The sequence below is a fragment of the Artibeus jamaicensis genome, unplaced genomic scaffold (genome assembly GCF_021234435.1).
Source record: "Artibeus jamaicensis isolate MK-2021 breed Jamaican fruit bat unplaced genomic scaffold, CSHL_Jam_final contig_1132, whole genome shotgun sequence".
Taxonomy (NCBI): Eukaryota; Metazoa; Chordata; class Mammalia; order Chiroptera; family Phyllostomidae; genus Artibeus; species Artibeus jamaicensis.
Genome location: NW_026521221.1, coordinates 6,878,548 through 6,897,466, shown reverse-complemented (window position 1 = coordinate 6,897,466; position 18,919 = coordinate 6,878,548). Strand labels below are relative to the sequence as shown.

General features: G+C 44.0%; 1 protein-coding gene across 3 annotated transcripts; it reads right to left on the bottom strand.

The window, feature by feature from the left end:
* Positions 1–2,138: 2,138 nt before the first annotated feature.
* KNSTRN (kinetochore localized astrin (SPAG5) binding protein) lies at positions 2,139–16,974 on the bottom strand. Of its 3 annotated transcripts, none has more exons than XM_037161803.2 (9): positions 16,751–16,974; positions 16,449–16,543; positions 8,270–8,399; positions 7,469–7,516; positions 6,095–6,200; positions 5,777–5,870; positions 4,753–4,808; positions 3,754–3,828; positions 2,139–2,869 (listed from the first exon to the last, which is right to left on the bottom strand). In XM_037161803.2, the coding sequence occupies exons 1-9, from the start codon at positions 16,957–16,959 to the stop codon at positions 2,735–2,737; spliced, it is 948 nt and encodes a 315-aa protein (XP_037017698.2). In that variant the 5' UTR covers positions 16,960–16,974; the 3' UTR covers positions 2,139–2,734. The 3 variants fall into 3 exon arrangements, with proteins under 3 accessions (XP_037017698.2, XP_037017699.2, XP_053522284.1); XM_037161804.2 differs by having other exon boundaries at positions 2,139–2,866; XM_053666309.1 differs by lacking the exon at positions 2,139–2,869 and adding an exon at positions 2,876–3,628.
* Between the last annotated feature and the right edge of the window lie 1,945 nt (positions 16,975–18,919).

The following is an 18,919-nucleotide window of genomic DNA, read 5'->3' as shown; positions in this document are numbered from 1 at the left end:
ATGGTGCTTGTGAATCGCTCTGCTCTGGAACATTTTTTTGAGCTTAATGAGGGCAAGCAAACTTCAGAGACAGTTGCTAATGACAGAGCCCACACATCTTAGCTTGGCATTCAATGTTCTTTAAAACTTCTTGGAACACCATTATCTTCCACCCCCACCCATTACTCCCTGGCTCAAATTTTTTTCCAATACTTGCTTGTCATTTGACCTTGGGCCAATCAACTTAACTTCCTTGAACCTACTTCCCCACCTGTAAACAGGAGTAATGTGTGATATGACTTACCTGGTATGACTGTAATGAGGATTACATGGGGATGTAATACATGAGGAACATAAACATCGCATTTGGATGATTATATTACAAGTGTTCAATGGAGTGTCAGGCATAATCCCTTCTCATCTCGAATCCTCTGAATATGCCCAGCGTTCTTACTCAGTGACCCAAGACTTATTTGGGTACCTCCCTGCCCTGCTTTTTTCAACCTTTCATTTTATTTTCTCCTGTTATTTCCAATGATCCCTTCCTTCGGTTTGATTAATTTGCTAGAGTGACTCAAAGACTCAGCAAAGTACTTTAGTTACTAGATTACTGGTTTATTATAAAAACAAACTCAGGAACAGTCAGATGGAAGAGTATGTAGGGAAAGATGTGGGGTCAAGGGCATGGAGCTTCCACGCCCTCTCTGAGCAGGCTGCTTTACTGAAATGTTCGTGTTCACCAACTTTGAAGGACCTCAACTTTCTAGCTAGCCTCTTCAGTGTTACTTTTCCTTCAATTTCCAGTCTACCTCCTCCATAAGCCTAGCTCAGTTAACTGTGGTATCCAGTACGACTGTACCACACAACCCATTGTTAGTATAGTAACTTTTGCTACCTTGTGTATGAATGACCTGCACTTTTGTTTCACCTAAGACTGAACATCTGAGATTAAGAATGTCATGTTACATTAGTTTCCTACAGCATCTAGCAAAGTGGAAGGTGCGGATCACTATTTGCTAAGTGTATGTATTAATTTTTCAGGCTCTGGATCAGATTAAGCACCCAGAATATTACCTCACATACAAAAGGCAGGAGGAGCAGCACTGGTCAGAGGGAATGAGTGCACACAAATGCTGGCTGGTGGTGCACAGCAGAACCGTGAAGGGAGAACCCTTGGTGTGACCAGGCCACGAGGGAGCAGGGTCTCTACGTGGGGGAAGATGAGCAACCACAGACATTAGTGAGATTGTGACATTCTTCAGTCACCCAGGGAGGCATGACAAGGAGGTGAGGATCCTACAGCTGAGTTTCCCAACCTCTCGTTCCAAGAAGGAAGTAACAACTTTATTTTGGCCTGAAATAGAAATTACTAATTTGTTTGGGTAAACAATCTTTTAAACTATAAATGTCCTAAAAGTGGGTAGAAGAAAATGTTGAGCCCTTCTCACTTGTGGGAATTATTTAACTGGATTTCCCCTTCAAAATGTTTGGGACATAACCAACTGCATGAAAGCTGGTGTGTGAAGGCAGAGTTTTCGCCCTTTGGGTTAGGATGGGGGCATTACCTAGCATGAATGGGTGGCCCTGGGCAGCCTCAGCAATGCTGAATGGTAGGTTGGTTCGGTGAAAAAATTAGTAGGCGCAGAAAAAAGGAGCTGGCCAAAGACTGCCCAGTTTGACTAAGAAATGAAATATGGCTGTGCCTTGGTAAATCAGGTCGGGGCGGACTGCCACGGACTTCAGCTGATTGAGGATCCACGGAGCCAGGTCAGGATTGGCTGTGCAAAACAAACAGCTGGTACGTAACCATGCTTAGGAACACAGGGAGAACACAGGCAGCCAGTGACACAGACCCGGTAGACAGTGTATGGCGGCCACTGCAACAAACAGGGAATGTCTGCAGAAAACCAGCTCACGTTCCTGGAAGACGGGGTGGGGTAGGCATGGAGCAATTAATGAGTGGAAGAGAAATATTCTGGGTTGAAGTTCAGCCGTGAACTCCTAGATTAGCTCAGTGGTAGTCAGTGAACACATTTAGGTTACAAGGCTATTTTCCCTTCTCAATACTGCAATCCGAATACAGAAATAGCTACATATAAAAAGAAATCTCTCTTTAAAAAGATATTTCTTTTCTTATATATATAAAAAACCAGAAATGATTTAGACTAAAAGCTCCAACGTGTATTGTTACAGGTAGGTGTTACTGCTATCTATACATCTTCACCCCATTTGCTAATAAGCCTTTCCAAGTAACTTTAAGTTTGCAACTTTACAAAGAGGTATAGAGCCCAACCAGGATGGGACAGGGTAGGTTCCAAATCAGCAGGGGAGCGCATGGCTCATCAGCGATACTTCCTGTGGAGCACCTGTGTTCCCGTGCACAATTAAGCGTTTCTTCCCGTGCATGTGAATGGGACCTTTTGGATTCTCTGGCTGTGGCAGGTTTAGTCTCCTAATTCTAACAGTGTGTCTGTTGCCTTGTTGCCTAGGAGTTGATCCAAGCATCCAGGCCTCCCTCTTGTAGACCTTAATTATGTACATGAAAGCTTCAGGGTGCTGACCAATCTGAGGGTAGAACACTTGCTTAAAGGGGAGACTGCCGTTCCAGCACAAACTGTCCTTAATCCTACTGCAGAAACGGTTTTCATTCTGGGGATGGTGAGTCCTAGAAGATCATCGCCAAGAAGCAGATGTCCTCAGTGGCCACTTCTTAGAGTTAATCCCCAGAGAGAGCCATCTGGCCACTTGCTTTTTATCACATTTCTAACAGCTGCTCCAGTTCCTCAAGGGTTGTTGTAAAATCATTTACTTGACTGTTACACAAGGTCTGCTGTTCCAGGAACTGGGCCCTCTCTTCTTCTTTCATCTTCAGTTTTACTTTTAAGGCCTGCTTGGAAAGACATTCAAAAAGAGAAAACACAAAACAAAACTTTGGAACATTATGTTTCTATTCCATCGAAGACCACAGGTATACTAACATTAGGTTTATCTGTCCTGGTTTTAGAACTGCCCCCTTTTGCTAGAGACTCCTTGATCTAAGTTGGAGCAATAAAGTCCCCTAGGGCTCGGGGTCACACCCCATGACTCCGCCCAGCCACCCAGAGCAGCCCCTGGAAGCTGGGTCTCCTGTGACTGGTCTCCCTGAGGTGTCACGTCTCCCCGGCCTCGGTTTCACACAGGTCCCAACTCTGAGCAACCCAGCATGGTGCACATCCTCTCGTGCCCTGCAGATACGAACAATTCTAAAGAGTCTTCAGAACAGAAAAAGAAAATCAGTTGAAAAAAAATGGTGGAATCAAATGAAGTCTTGAAATTTAGTTAACAGTAATACTTCAACGTTGGTGTGTCCTAGTTTTGACAATGTGCCACGATAATGTAAGATGCTAATATTATGGGAATTGAATTCTCTGTATTTACTTTGCAATTATTCTGTAAATCCAGATTACAAAATAGTTTATTAAAAATAAAAAAAAATAGCTCTGGCTGGGGTGGCTCAGTGGATTGAGTGTCGGCTTGCAAACCAAAGGGTTGCTGATTCGATTCCCAGTCAGGGCACATGCCTGGGTTGCGGGCCAGGTCCCCAATTGGGGGCATGTGAGAGGCAACCACACATTGATGTTTCTCTCCTTTGCATTCTTCCTTCCTTTTTCTGAAATTAAATAAATAAAATCTTTAAAAAAAAAAGAAATAGATAAATAAGAAAGGGCCTTCCAAAGATCTTCCCACGGTGGTAGGCAATGGTAATTCTGCCTCTAGGTGATGTTGGCCTCTTACCTGTAAGTCCTCCATCTGCTTTTTGGCTGTTTCATTAAAGAGCTTCAATTCACCTTGCAAAGTTTCTAACAGCAACTAAAAGGAAATACAATGTAGTTAACAAATCTTTACTGAAATGTGAACATTTTCTGTTTTGTTTTTTTTTTAATTTTTATTTAATTATTTTTCAAGTACATTTTTTGGTCTATTTCTCCCATCCCAGACCCCCCCCGCCCCATCTCCCCCCCTCCCTCCCATTCCCCCCCCAGTCCTCATCCCTGTGTCTTTCATACTTGTTCCTCATGAACATTTTCTTCATACAAATTAATCTCTCTGTATGGAAGGAGAGCCAAAATAGATGGTTGCTAACGTCACTCATTTGCTGAGTGTCCACACCCACATGCTGGGTTCTCTCTGTGCACCCTGGAGGGACTCTGTCCCGAGGAGGGACAGCAGATCAGCCCACTTCCGTGAGCCTTGCTACACAAGCAGTATGAATGAAACACAGTAGCCACTGAAGGGGAGACTAAGAGCTTGGGAGAGCGGAGAATGGCTTCCGTATCTAGCATTCTATTATTCTAAGATGACAATCTCTTCTTGGGGAAGAGATTATAGAAGCTCAGAAAACTTTAATTCCAGACAATTACCTTCTTACTTCAGGGAAGAAACCAAAAAGAAGCCAAATTTAATTCATGCCAAATTTTTGCATTACACAGTTCTCAGCAAAGGAGAGAACGTTGGTCTAGGGTAGAATAGAGAAACCAGAAAGCTCTCTATACAGGTCTATCCTATCATGTTTTAAAGTGGTGCACTTTCAACTCAGACTCACATTTGTGAGTACAAAGTCCCCTGTCAGGTAAATATGCTATTTCAAGTATACGTTCACCACTCTGTTCTTCCACTATCCTGGGTAACCAAAGGCTGTTTCTTGGGGTTTACTGATTGCATGGCAGAGATGGTCTTAAAGCTGCAGAGCCCCACGGCCACTGGGCCCCTGCCCACGCACACCCGTGCCCTTACCATGGAGTCTGCGTGGTCCGTGTTGCATTCTTCCTGTGACGCCGGAGCTTCACTGTCTAAAGTCATAGAGTCAACAAAGTCAGCCTTGTTTAGGGAACTGTACCTTAGACAAAATACAATAAAATCCCTCCTGGACAAGCACAAGGGTTTCCATGAGGGAAATGTGTCTGGGCAGCTGCTCCCTGACGTCCCCGAGTCTTCACCTGGGCAGTGCCGCCCACACCTGCCTCCACAGAGATATATATTTTACCTCCTTCCTTTCTGTGTTTGGATATGGCCCAAAATTCATTCTGCTTTCTGCTCAGCAAAACATTTGTCAAAAGGAAATGCATAAAACATAAAACTATTTTTAAAAGCTTTTCAGGCCTTAAACATTATTATTATTTTTGGCAAAAGTAGTACATACTTTTAAATTAAAATCATGTAAAGTCATGCATGGTGACTATAAAGAATATACCCTAAAAATGCACAGGTTAACCAGGAGCACAGCCAGCACTCCTTAATTCAAAGAAGGCCAGGGCCCTGCCCCGGGCGTTCCCAGGCTCCGCAACTCGGCCTGCCCCTGCTACGGTCCTGGGAAAGCTCCTTCTGTGCTCTCTTCTTTGCCAGGCTGTTCTCCAGGGACAAGGTCAGAGCAGGAATTGCATCTTAGCCACCATGATTCTGCTGATTAGCCAGATACTACAGTATCACCTCTCTCTCTTCCCATCTGGGAGTTACCCGTATATTACCACTCTTGAAAGAAATAAAATTATTTCTGGTCTAATTTGCAAGGTCATATCTTTGGATGCTGAATGAATCACATAAAGTATTCAGATAAGAAGGTGGTAATAATTCTCCACAACCATCTGAGATTGTTGGTCAGGCACAGTCCATGTCGCAAGGGAACAAAAAGGAGCTCCAAACCCCTGGGCTGCTGAGGCCAGCCTCGGCCATGCTGGACCCGTCACCTACGGGCCAGCATCATTCCGGGAGAGGGCACGTGCACTGATTCCCTTGAAGGCCACTGGGTGCTGTGTTTTACCTGGATTGAGGCCCTTGCTCTCCAAAATTGCCAAACAGTTGTCCTGAAACTTCTCCAGCAGCTCCACCTTTTGGGTTAGGTCCTTCAGTTCTCCCTAGTGGGGCACCATGCAGAGAGATCAGGCCTTCCCCACTCCATCCTTCTGGGGCGGCCTTTACTGCCCTTGCTCTCAGACAGCCAAAGCACAAGCCTGGTACCTTGACGTTCTGCCCTCAGGCGCCCAGGCACTGCAAGCTTGCTCCCACCCAAGGGGCTGTCCCTCAGGATTCCACCTGCATCACCCAATGCAGCTGATGGCAGAGTCTGGTGGTCTCTCACCTGAGTTTCAGTCAACTTCTGGTGCAACTGCTTGTTGACGGCCTCTAAGAGCTGGTTCTTATCCTTGAGTTCTTCCTCTGATTTCTGCTTACTCAATGGTTTGTAGCTGTAATAATTGTACTTAATGAACATATGAAGTAGTGGAGGGTTAAGAGTATGTATGGACCATGCAGTCTCACAAACAAGGGTCCACATTCTGGCTCCCTTACATAGGGCTATATGACCTTCGGTGAACTGCATGACCTCTCTGAGGCCGTTTCCTCATTTCTAGAATTAGGATAATGCCTGCATCTCATATTATTATTATTGTGAAGAATTAGAGAGAATACAAGTACCATTCTCGGCACAGCTACTGACACGTAGTAAACAATAAATAATAGCCATTATCAACACTATTCTTTTCAAATTTCTAAGAGTTCTTTTTTTTAAAGATTTTATTTTTAGACAGAGGGGAAGGGAGAAATAGAGGGACAGAAACATCAATGTGTGGTTGCCCCTTGCGCACCCCCTAATGGGGACCTGGCCCACATGCCTGGCCCAGGCATGTACCCTGACTGGGAATTGAACTGGTGACCTCTTGGTTTGTAGGCCAGCACTCAATCTACTGAGCCACACCAGCCAGGACTCAGAGTTCTTCTTAATAGTATTTTGTTTTCAGAACTTTTAAGACTTGCCCACATTTGGAATTAGAACTTATTTCTATAGACTGTTCAGCTTGTATTATTTCTGTCTTCAGGACTGCAAAATTTCCGAGCTAGCCTCGGAGAGAAAGATGGCTCCTTCTCCTGGAGTTAGCCTTCACCAGCCCCAGCAGCAGCACCACCAGAAACAGCATCTCAAAATCACCAACTACATGTAGCCCCTCCTATCTTGAAGGCTTCATATTCCTGTTGCTAGGTCATAGCTGGGTTTGATTTCCAATCTGCAGTGGTCCTGGCATGGAGCCCCAAAAGATCTCGATTGGCCCTGAAGATGGTAGCATCTTGCCCTGACAGTTTCTCATATCTGGCTGCGCCTCACCCTTGACAATTCCGTTGTGATTTCTGGGGGTGGCAACACAGACTATAACACATTAAACAAGTCCCAACAAATCCTGTACAATCAGGACTGAGATCCACTAAAACGGTGCCCAATCCAACCTTCTTATATGCTGATATTCATCTCTCTTTTTAAAAGTACTTATTTATTTTTAAAGAGAGGGGGAGGGAGGAAGACAGGAAGAGAAATATCAGTGTGTGTTTGCCTCTCCCGTGCCCCCAGAGACCCGCCCTGCCACCCAGGCATGTGATCCACAACCCTTGCAACTCTTTAACCCTTTGGTTCGCAGGCCGGTGCTCAATCCACTGAGCCACACCAGTCAGGGCTGATGTTTACCTCTTTTTGATGTTCCTCTTGATGACAGTATCAGCAGCTTTGACCTGCCTAGAGAAACAATGAGAAAGGATTCAGCACGTTGACTTAGCGTGGTGAACATTTTGCAATATATACACATATCAAGTCATTATATTGTACACTTGAAACTATCATGCTATAGTCAATTATACCTTAATTAAAAAAAAAAAAAGCAAAGGGAGCAATCTTTCAAGACCAGGCTCTTTGTTCTGCTTTGTTCACAACACATAACAACATATTATGATTCTCACTGCGTACATACAATGCAACTAGCACAAGATCGATAAACTCTGAGGGCCCATGCACGTTCGCTTCAGCCCAGATTATTGAAAAAGGCTTATTAATGGAGAATGAACTCCCCTCCTGCTCAGAATGGAGTGACTACCTCATGTCAACCTCCTGTACTGGGGACTGAGCACGAGACAGAGGGACACACACGCACCGGGCCAGACGTGCTCAGACCAGCAACAGAAGCTGAATACTAGTGCCTGCCCACCACGACCGCCATCCAGGGCTGGCGTGCGACCACAGGAACGCCACCTGTACACTCAGGGCGAGTGGTGAGAGAGGAAGCAGACCTCTCATCATAACCCTTGCTGTGTCTCTTTAGAACTGACAGACACAAAGGGTCCTGACAGCTCAGCAACGCTGTTCCGCTCTGGGTCACTGACTGCAGGCCAATTGTGCAGGTGCCTTGTGCTCCTGAAAACTGTATTTTCTGATTCTTCATACTGAGCAATTTCTAATAAGACGTTCTAACTGGGTACCAATGATCTGACCCACCCATCTCGTCTTGGTTTGACGATTTTCATAATATCATTCTCTGAAACTCCTGGATGAAGAACTCTGGAAACATCGACTTCTTTAGATTTAACAGGTAATAAGCTCTTAGAAGCGGCTCGAATTTGTGTGTCTGCAAAGGAAAACAGGAAGGTGAAATCTCAAGTATCAGGACCCAACAGCTGCCACTCTAACAAACGTAGCTTAATTCTAAGCTGTCAGAAACCTGTATTTCCTTCTGGCCCATCTCAATTTGTGAAGATTAATTCAGAAAAATGAGAATTCTAGACTAATTTGGGATAGAAAACAAAATTCTTTAAATGTAACAATGCAGTGTTTACGGGGAGCCAAAAGCTTGATGATAGATCACATAGAATGGCTACAGGGTATGTGATGGTTGATGCAAGCAAGAGCTAAATGAGAGGCCGCTGGCGGGCAAAACACAGTTGAATGCTTCATCAAACTCCAGAGGAATGGAAGCATCTCGTTAAACCTGCAGGCACTCTGCACGCTCTCCCAAGGCTGCACTCAAGCTGCTCCGAGTTTCTCTGTCAACTGCCACTGGAACTGTTTTGACCAGACGGTCTCCCTAAGTACTCTAAAATGCGTCTCGGTGTGCCAGAGCTCAGGACAGTGCCTGGGGCAGGCACACTAATGGAGGTTTCAAAGACCACCTCTAAATAATCTCTAGTCTTCTTTCCCTGTTCCATGCTGATACCTTTACTGCCAGCCCCTTTAATTTGTTTATACATCATTAAGGTTAGAGGTTCCCCATTTGCATTCTACTCTGATCTTCTCGCTGGGCTATCTCCAGGTGGCCAGAGGGCCCTGCTGTAACACTCTTCTTACCCTGGAGGGGATTTTCTCCTACCCCTTGTGCTGCCCTTCACCACACACTGACTTCCTACTGTTTATATTTTGTAGCCAAATTCAAGCAGTAACTTGTTCTGGAGTTACACACACCCTGTCCTCTCTACACTAACTTACTTTGTTCATTGCAAAATGGCTTGTTTCAGCTTACCCATGAGAATGAAATCAAGTTGAAGAAATGAGGTACAAAGCACTGGATCGCAGGATTAGGAAATGTTGCATTTGTATTTGAAGAAGACTTTATTTCGATGAGTCTAACCATGCAACGGTTTGGAATAAATATCATTTCTCAGGTTAACACATTATTTCCCTTATAGGTACACTCACTGGGCACTAACACTCCACTTTCCATACTCTTACCCATAAAACAAAGATTAAAAGGATTCTTTCTGAGGTCTCTATCTGAAGTAAAAGGTAACCTTGGGGTAATGTATTTATCTTCTCTCTCAAGTATTTACAAGTTATACATAATAACAAACCTACCCCATTATAAAGGTGTTCACAGTAAATTGGTCAAAATTAGCACTTTTCCCTGACTGTTACTAGTTCCAATAATCCACATTTCCTAGAACCTAAGGGTGCGTTGTAGGAAAAAGTTAGCAGGACTTAATGAAGACTGTCTTCTTAAAACCAGAGATGTCAGGAGGGAAACTGGATGGCTGGTGTTCGAGTAAGGGGAGGGGACTTTTTTTCATTACATATCATTTCCTAACTTTGGTGGGTTTTTTTACACAAACATATGTTACCTACTCAAAAAACAATCCTGGAATCACATAAAACTTGGAGTGATGTAAACATCAAGGCAGAGTAAGAAGACTCCTTTGTTTCTCCCCTAAATTTACAAGTTGGACAACTGTAACTCAACAAAGGATCCTCTCCGCAACACACAAACACGCCTCAAAGACCCACATGCTGGGACGCCTGAAGACAGGTGTACCAACGAGTAGGGAAGGTGGGATGGGGGACGTGCAGGGTGGCGGCCCACCGCGGCGCCAGTGAGCACAGCAGCAGTGCAGAAGTCAGGCTGTAAGGGGGGCAGAGGGAGTGCCTCCCTGAGAAAAGCCATCCCCTACCCCCTTCCCGCTTGCAGCGGACCCTGGCAAGGTGGCTGGGAAACCTTAAACAGTGTGGAGGTGATGACAGGGAGGGGCAGAGCCCTGAGATGGGGAACTTGCATCCCTTGCCCGACCCATCCTGACACAGCCAGGAGGAGCCAGTGGAGAGGCCTCCAAAAATACAGTTGGGCCTGGGACCATTAGACAAAAGGAGGCAGTAGGTGAAACCAGTAGCCCACCACCCACCACATTCCCCCGCCATGGGGGCGGCGCCCTGTGGCGGAGGCCATCCAGTCACAGAGGGACACCCACCATCCCAGGGGGTGTGTGCCGTTTCCTTAGCTGAACTGACACCGCTCCACCATGATCCCAGAGGTGCAAATAGCGTAGGAAGAGAAAACAAAACTTAAAACTATAACAGCATCAAAATAAAGTACCCTACTTATCAAATCACTGAATTACTGACAGCAACACAGAATATGGACAAGAAAGGAGTTCACTACCCTGAAACATGCAGTCAGAGAAGCAATTCATCAAACACCACGAACGACCCAGATAACACAGGAGCACAGAAAGAAAATGAAAAGTCTCCAGAAACCAAATCAAAGTCATGGAAGAGCATGACTTAAATGACAGAAAATTTAAGATTGCAGTTATGAAAAAGCTCAATAAGATACAAGAGAACTCAGAAAATAGTACACTGAGTTCAAGAATAAAATTAATAATCAAAAGAAGTACTTTACCAAAGAAATTTAAACTATAATAAAGAACCAAACAGAAATCCTGGAGCTACAACCCAGTAAGTGAGATGAGGAGTGCTCCAGAGAGCACGGGAGACAGAGCGGACAGCATGGAAGAGCATCAGCAAGCTCGTAGGACCTAGACATGACCCAGGAGGAGGAACAGAAAGAACTAGGAGTGAAAGAAAGAAAAGAAAGAAAGAAAGAAAGAAAGAAAAGAGAAGAGAAGAGAAGAGAAGAGAAGAGAAGAGAAGAGAAGAGAAGAGAAGAGAAGAGAAGAGAAGAGAAGAGAAGAGAGAAGAGAAGAGAAGAGAAGAGAAGGAGAGAGGAAGGAAGGAAGGAAGGAAGGAAGGAAGGAAGGAAGGAAGGAAGGAAGGAAGGAAGGAAGGAAGGAAGGAAGGAAGGAAGGAAGAAAGAAAGAAAGAAAGAAAGAAAGAAAGAAAGAAAGAAAGAAAGAAAGAAAGAAGGGAAGAAAGGCTATATGACAACTATCTGTCTCCATTAGAAAGAGCAACACAGCCCTGGCTGGTGTGGCTCAGTGGATTGAGCCCCAGCCTGCAGACTGAAAGGTCACCAGTGTGATTTCCAGTCAGGGCACACGCTTGGGTTGTAAGCTGGGTCCTCAGTTGAGGGTGTGGGAGAGGCAACCAATCAATGTATCTCTCACACATTGATGTTTCTCTCCCTCCCTTCCTCTCTCTCTAAAAAGTAAATAAATGAAATCTTTAAAAAAAAGAAGAAGAGAAAGAGCAACACAGTGTAATGGGAATGCCAGAGAAGAGGAGAGAAGGAAACAGAGCGCCGACTGACAGAAATAATTGAAGAGAACTTCCCAAACCTATGGGAAGAAGTAGACTTTGGAATAGAAGAAGCTAACAGAACACCTAATTATATCAATGCAAAGAGACCTTCTCCAAGATGCATTAAAAAATAACTATAACTACTGCAATTTGTTATCAAATGTACAACATAAAAGAGATAATTTGTAGGCCCTGGCTGGTGTAGCTCAGTGGATTGAGCGTGGGCCTGAGAACCAGAGTATCTCGGTTCAATTCCCAGTCAGGGCACATGCCTGGGTTGCAGGCCAGTTCCCAGTGGGCACATATAACAGGCAATACATTGATATTTCTCTCCTTCCTTTTCCCTCTGAAGATAAATAAATAAATAAATCTTTAAATTAAAAAAAAAAAAAGAGATAATTTGTGACAACAAAGTCATATAAGGGGAGAAGAAAAAGGACTGCACATGTACAGGTGAATAAGATGAGGCAATCAGCCCTGGCTGGTGTGGCTCAGTGGATTGAACACGGGCCTGCGAACCAAAAGATTGTGGTTCGATTCCCCGTCAGAGCACATGCCTGGGTTGCAGGCCAGTTCCCAGCAGGGGATGCACCAGAAGCAACCATACATTGATATTTCTCTCCTTCCCTTCCCTTCTACAGATAAAAAAAAAAAAAAAAGACGAGGCAATCAAAAGGAGGAGGACTATTGCATATATGCAACATTTTACACAAACTTAATGGCACGCACAAAACAAAAATCCAGACCTCAGACACAAGATATAAAAAAAAGAGGAAAGGAATGGAAAAAAAAAGAAAACTACCATATTAAAATAGGAGACAAAAATCACAAGGGAAAAGAAACGATGGAGCCCTGGCTGGTATAGCTCAGTGGATTGAACTCCAGCCTGCAAACCAAAGGGTCACTGGTTCAATTCCCAGTCAGGGCACATGCCTGGGTTGCTGGCCTGGTCCCCAGTTAGGGGTGTATAAGAGGCAACCAGTCAACATTTCTCTCACACATCCATGTTTCTCTCCCTTTCTTTCTCCCTCCCTCCCCTCTCTCTAAAAATAAATAAAATCTTTAAAATAAAAAGAAAATTACATGCTAATATCTCTGATAAACAGGTAAAATCCTAAATAAAATACTAGTAAATAGAATACAGCAATATATTAATAGAATCATACATCGCGATCAAATGGGGTTCATTCCAGGAATGCAAAGATGATTCAACATCCACAAATCAATCAATGTGATAACAATAACAAGCGTTTGACAAGTTACAACATCCACATATAATAAAACACTCCATAAAATGCTTATAGAAGGAAATGACCTCAACATAATAAAGGGCATAGATGACAAACCCTCAGGTAACGTCATACTCAATGGGGAGAAACGGAAAACTTTTCCTCTAAGCTCAGGAACAAGACAAGGATGCCCACTCTCATCACTGCTGTGCTATGTAGTTCCGGAAGTCCTAGCCAGAGCAGAGCGATTAGACCAAAAAAGGAAGGAAGGAAATCCAAATTGGGAATGAAGAAGTAAAACTCACTACTTGCATATGACATCACTGTATATAGAAAACCCTAACAATGCCACCAAAAAAGTATTAGGAACAAATACAGCAAAGTTGTAGGATATAAAATCCACAGATGAAAACCCGTTGCATTCCTATCAACTAACAACAAAATATCAAAAAAAAAAAAAATGAAGAAAATAATGCCATTTACAATTGCAACAAGAATAAAATACCTAGGAATAGAGTTAACAAAGATAGCAAATGATCTGTAAACTACAAGACACTGTTGAAATTGAAGAAGACCTAAGGAAATGAATAGATATTCCATCCATGTTCATGGCTTGGAACAATTAACACTGTTAAAATGACTATATTACCTAAACCAATATACAGATTTAATGCAACCCCATCAAAATCCTAATAGCTTTTTCCATAGAAATGTAACAGAAAATCTCAAATTTGTATGGAATCACAAAAGATTCTGAATAGCCAAAGCACTCCTGGAAAAAAAAAAAAGGACAAAGCTGGAGGTATCACACTTTCTGACTTCAAACTAAACTATAAAGCTACAATAATTAAAACATCATGGTATTGGCAGAAAAACAAACAGAAAGACCAATGGAACAGAATTGAGAGCTCAGAAATAAACTCACATATATATGGGCAACCAGTTTTCAACAAAGGAGCCAAAGACATACAATGGAGAAAGGAAAGTCTCTTTAGTAAATGGTGTTGGGAAACTGGAAAGCCACATGCAAAGAATCTAAACTGCTATCTGACACCATATACAAAAACTAGCTCACAATGGAGTAGAGACTTGACTATATAGGAAGAAACATAGTTACCAAACCTATTGATGTTGGTCTCGGGGTTTTTGTGAACTTGACCCCCAAAACAAGGGAAGTAAAAGCAAAAATAAATGAATGGGACTATATCAAAATAAAAAGCTCTGCACAGCAAAAGAAACTATTAACAAAACAAAAGGCAAGATATTTGCAAATAATGTCTGATAAGGTGTTAACATATGAAATATATAAAGAACTCCAGCAACTTAACAGCAAAAAACTGCATTAAAAACGAGCAGAAGACCTGAATAAACGTTTTTACAAGGAACTTACATATGGCCAACAGATATATGAAAAGACGCTCAACATCACTAGTGATGAGGAAAATGCAAATCAAAACCACAATGAGATGCCACCACCTCAAACCCATTGGAATGCATGTGATCAAGACAACAAGAAATAGCAAGTGTTGGAGAGGATGTGGAGAACAGGGACACTGCTGGTGGGAATGTAAACTGATGCAGCCACTTGGAAAACAGTATGGAGGCTCCTCAAAAAATTAACGGAGCTACCACATGACCCAGCAATCCCTCTCCTGACTATCTGTCTTAAAAATGTGAAAACACTTATTTGTAAAGATATATGTACCACTGTGTTCATTGCAGCACGATTGACGATAGTCAGGACACTGAAGCAACCTACGTGTCCTTTGACTGATGACTGGAAAAACAAGATGTGGTACATACATATGATTGAACGCTATGCAGTCATTAAAAAGAACTATTGCCATTTATGACATTATGGATGAATGTCGGGAGTATTCCACAATGACCTAAGTGAAACGAAAAAGGGCAACCACACGATTCCATGCATATTTGGAATATAAAACAAAAAGCAACAAACATATAAATGAAACAAACAAAAACCAAACTCATCGATACAGACAACAGAATGGAGCTTACCAGAGTGGAAGGAGGTCAAGTGTGTGGTGACAGAAGGAGATTAGACTTCAGGTGCTGAACACACAATAAAGCATACAGATGTTATCCAGGGGCCAGCACAAATAACGCCCCTTTTTTATTACAAGTTTTTTTTATTACAAAATCATAAGCATGATATCCTGTAACATAACAATATCACACTCAAGTATACCATACAACATTTTAGGTGAAATGTTCACATTAAAACTATAAATTATTACACTCATATTAACCTACCAACCACACTCAAGCAGGCATTATTTCTGTCAGACCCTGTATTTTAAAGTCATACACCCGAAATAGCATACAACTGTAATAGCATAATCAATAAAATATATTTTAAAAAACAACCAGCCCATGCCCAAAATCAAAATAAAAACCTGGAAGACTGACTAAAAATGTTAAATTACCGAGGTTACATATAATGATAAAGCTAGGACAGGAATAGAAAGCAAAGGGATTGAAAACTTTCAACTTTGCTGGGGAGAGCCAGTCACTCCCCAGTGACCGCGGGGGCATTGCACTCCACGGGACAAGCAGAGTAAACGGATGTGGCTCTGGTTCCCCCAGCTACTGCTAGGCCCTGCTGATGCCAGAATTACCATCCAGGTGTTCTGAGGCAACTTAAGACAAAGAGGGCAACCCTTGAGCCTTTGGAGAAAAGCCTATTTACTTCACAGATCAATCCTGCTACTGGTCCTCAACCAGCTGATGATGAGACTGGTAAGGGATCTTAAACAGCTGCTTCAAAATCTCCCACAACTGGTTCTGATGTCTGAAGCTTACTCTGTGCTATGATCGCTAGATTAGGCAGCTGGACACCTGCAGACTCTAGGCATTGGCTTTAAACCACAAGATAATGTAAAATAAAGCAAGATGGCAAAACAATTAACAAAATTTAATCATGTCTCTTTTCCCAAGTTTCTCGAATGCTCTAGCTAAGCTTGACCCCTCTCTCACACTTCCCTGAGCAAATGTTTACTAGGAATGTACTATATGAGAGACAAATGTGAACCAGACACGGTGGGGAATTCTAGTGCTCCCCGCGAAAGTATCCAGCTTCTCAAATGACTCCCCTTTCTCCCTCCCCAAGACAACTACCCAGTTCCAGACAGCGCAGGTCTGGAAATAAAATCTGTAATTGTTTACAAGGAAATCCCTAAATTAATGGGATTAAGACTGTAGGGCAGTCAGCAGTTTAACTGAATTGGTAATGCAGCGCTGTTACGTTTGGGGAAGCAGGGGTGCAGGGCAGGTCTAAAATCCTACCGCAAGGCCCTCTTCTAACTCCTATCTTAAACCTGGAGAGCCAGGGTCTAGGAGAGTCAGCAGGTAGTCAGCGTCCACGGAATGCCCTTCCCACCGCCCCCACCCCCGCACCGGCTCCGTGCTCTGCTCTGGGACACGGATTTGCTCTTCTGTCCTCCCCTGGGGGCAGTGTGCGCACCCACCTGCGGGCGGGCCGCCGCTCAGCCCTGAGGGGGGTTGCAGTGTGTACGCTGTCTTAACCCCGCTGGTCATCGTAAGGAGGTGACAAGGCTGGGCCCTGTAAGGTGAAAGGTGAATGTTATCCCGTGGGTGGACCGGAGGGCTCCCAAGCAGGTGGAGGGGACAGGAAGAGCGCGCGACCCGGCCAGCCCCAGCTCACAACCCTAGTCGTTCTGATTCAACGGGAGTTGTAGGGGGAAACTCCACTCCCAGCCCAACCTTTCTGCCCCCATCAGACCAGTCCCTTGCGCCGGGAGAACCTCACCCAGGTGCCTGCTGCTCCGGCTCACAACTCTCGTTGTTAGGATTCAAAATGTGCTCCGCGGCAACCGCCACACCTTCAAGCCGATCAGCAGCCTGGATTTCAAACGGAAACTTCCGGTGGCTCGGTGGGTGGGGCTGCGCTGCGCGCCCTGTAGGCGGCCATGTTGTACGGACAGCATTGTCTTGAGGGACTCCTTGGGGGGCTGCCATGCGGTACGGAAGGTCGGAGCTGGAGCGCGAGCTGAACTTCCCTGCGGTGGGTGTTGGAGCCCGCGGGTCTTTGCTGGTGAGGGAAGTGGTGCAGACTGCGGATGTGAGTGGAGCTATGAGCCACGGAGGGCACTTTTCAGCTTGGGATGCAAAACACAGCCACGTTTAGAGTCCATGTCACAATCCTTCTCTATTTGGTCTGTGATTATCAGGGATATTGCGTGATGCCTGTTTGCCAGGCGCAAAGAGTATTTCAGACTAGATCGGGCACGTTCGGGGTCTTAGGGCTGTAGACTGCAGAGAGTATTTCAATGGGAGTAAAACTACACTTGACGCTGTGGGGAGTAGCAGGTGAAGTTTCAAGAGGGTCTGTGGGCTGAAATACCTGTAGCATGTACCTCTATTCTAATTCTAGTAGCAGTTATCCAGATTTGAAGCAGAAATTCAGAGCTGCTCTTGGTGAACAGAGCAGAGTTCTCAAGCACTTAATGCATTCATTCATTTCGGTCAACAAATATTGAGCACTATATGTGCCAGGTCCCTATTCTAAGTAGGCTGGTGGGGGTCAGAGCGGCAGGGCAGCAAATATCAAAACTGACCTTGGGCCCTGGCTGGTGTAGCTCAGTGGATTGAACGCGGGCCTGCGAACCAGGCAATCGCAGTTCGATTCCCAGTCAGGGCACATGCCTGGGTTGCAGGCTGGTTCCCTGCAGGCCAGTTCCCAGCAGGGGACGCATGAAAGGCAACCATACATTGATATTTCTCTCCCTCTCTCCTTCCCTTCCCCTCTAAAGATAAATTTAAAAAAATTTTTTTTTAAAAAGAGAAAAAAAAACTGACCTTGGTTCTGCTCTCCTGGTGTTTAGAATCTAGGAAACAGTAATCATATGAACTTGCTAATTATATCTCAAGCTGGACAATTGCCAAATAAATATATATTTACCAACTGTAGTAAAAGTATGAAGGAAAAGTACAATGTGCTATGAGGGAGAAAAGCAGGGAAAGCAAGTTTAAACTGGGGAGCCAGAGTCCTGGCTAGTGTGGCTCAGTGGATTGAGCCCCGACCGAGAACTAAATGGAACTAAATGGTCGTTGGTTCGATTCCCAATCATGGCACATGCCTAAGTTGTGGGCCAGGTCCCCGATGAAGGGCACCTGACAGGCAACCACACATCACTGTTTCTTTCCCTCTGTTTCTCCCTCCCTTCCCCTCTCTGTAAATAAATAACTGCGGAGTCCCAGGAGGAGTCACTGTAAGGATGGTAAGGATAAGTGAGAGTTAATCAGATGAACAACAGGGGAGGACAATGTGGGAGGCGGCAGAAATTCAATGTCCTGAGGCAGGAATGGGCTTTTTCCTAGATGGGAGGACAGTGGTACAGTGAAGCTAGAAGAATGGCAGCCTTTGTAGGTCAAAGGAAAAGTAATGGGAACTCATTGAAGTATTAGAGAAGGAGAGTATTCTTGAAGTTATTTTTAAAAGCTCTTACTAGCTACCTAGAGAATGGATTGAAGAGGCAAGAGTGGAACTAGGGAGACAATTAGGAAGCTACTGTAATCATACAAGTGAGAGAAGATGGTGGCTCAGCCAAGATGGTCGTGGTGTGTGTGGAAAAGAAGAGACAATCAAATACATTTAAGACAATTTTTGGAGGTTGAATCTCAGAAGTGGGTGAGGATAAGGGAACGGTAGATCTTAAGGACCGTAACCATAATTTAATATTACTAGTTTAGTGATCAAAGTTATACATTCTGTAACAAATCAAAGAGTATAATTTACCCTGTGCTTTTAATCAACTCTGTGTTTTCACTCTCATTTGCTAGGTTCTTGTTACAGCCTAATAACTTGTTCCTGGAATGAGGGGTGTTGACACTGACAGTGAAGCAATGGACCACAGATGTGGAGCTTAACTATGTCACAAGATAACATCAGAGAGAGAAATGAGCCCAAGCAAGAACT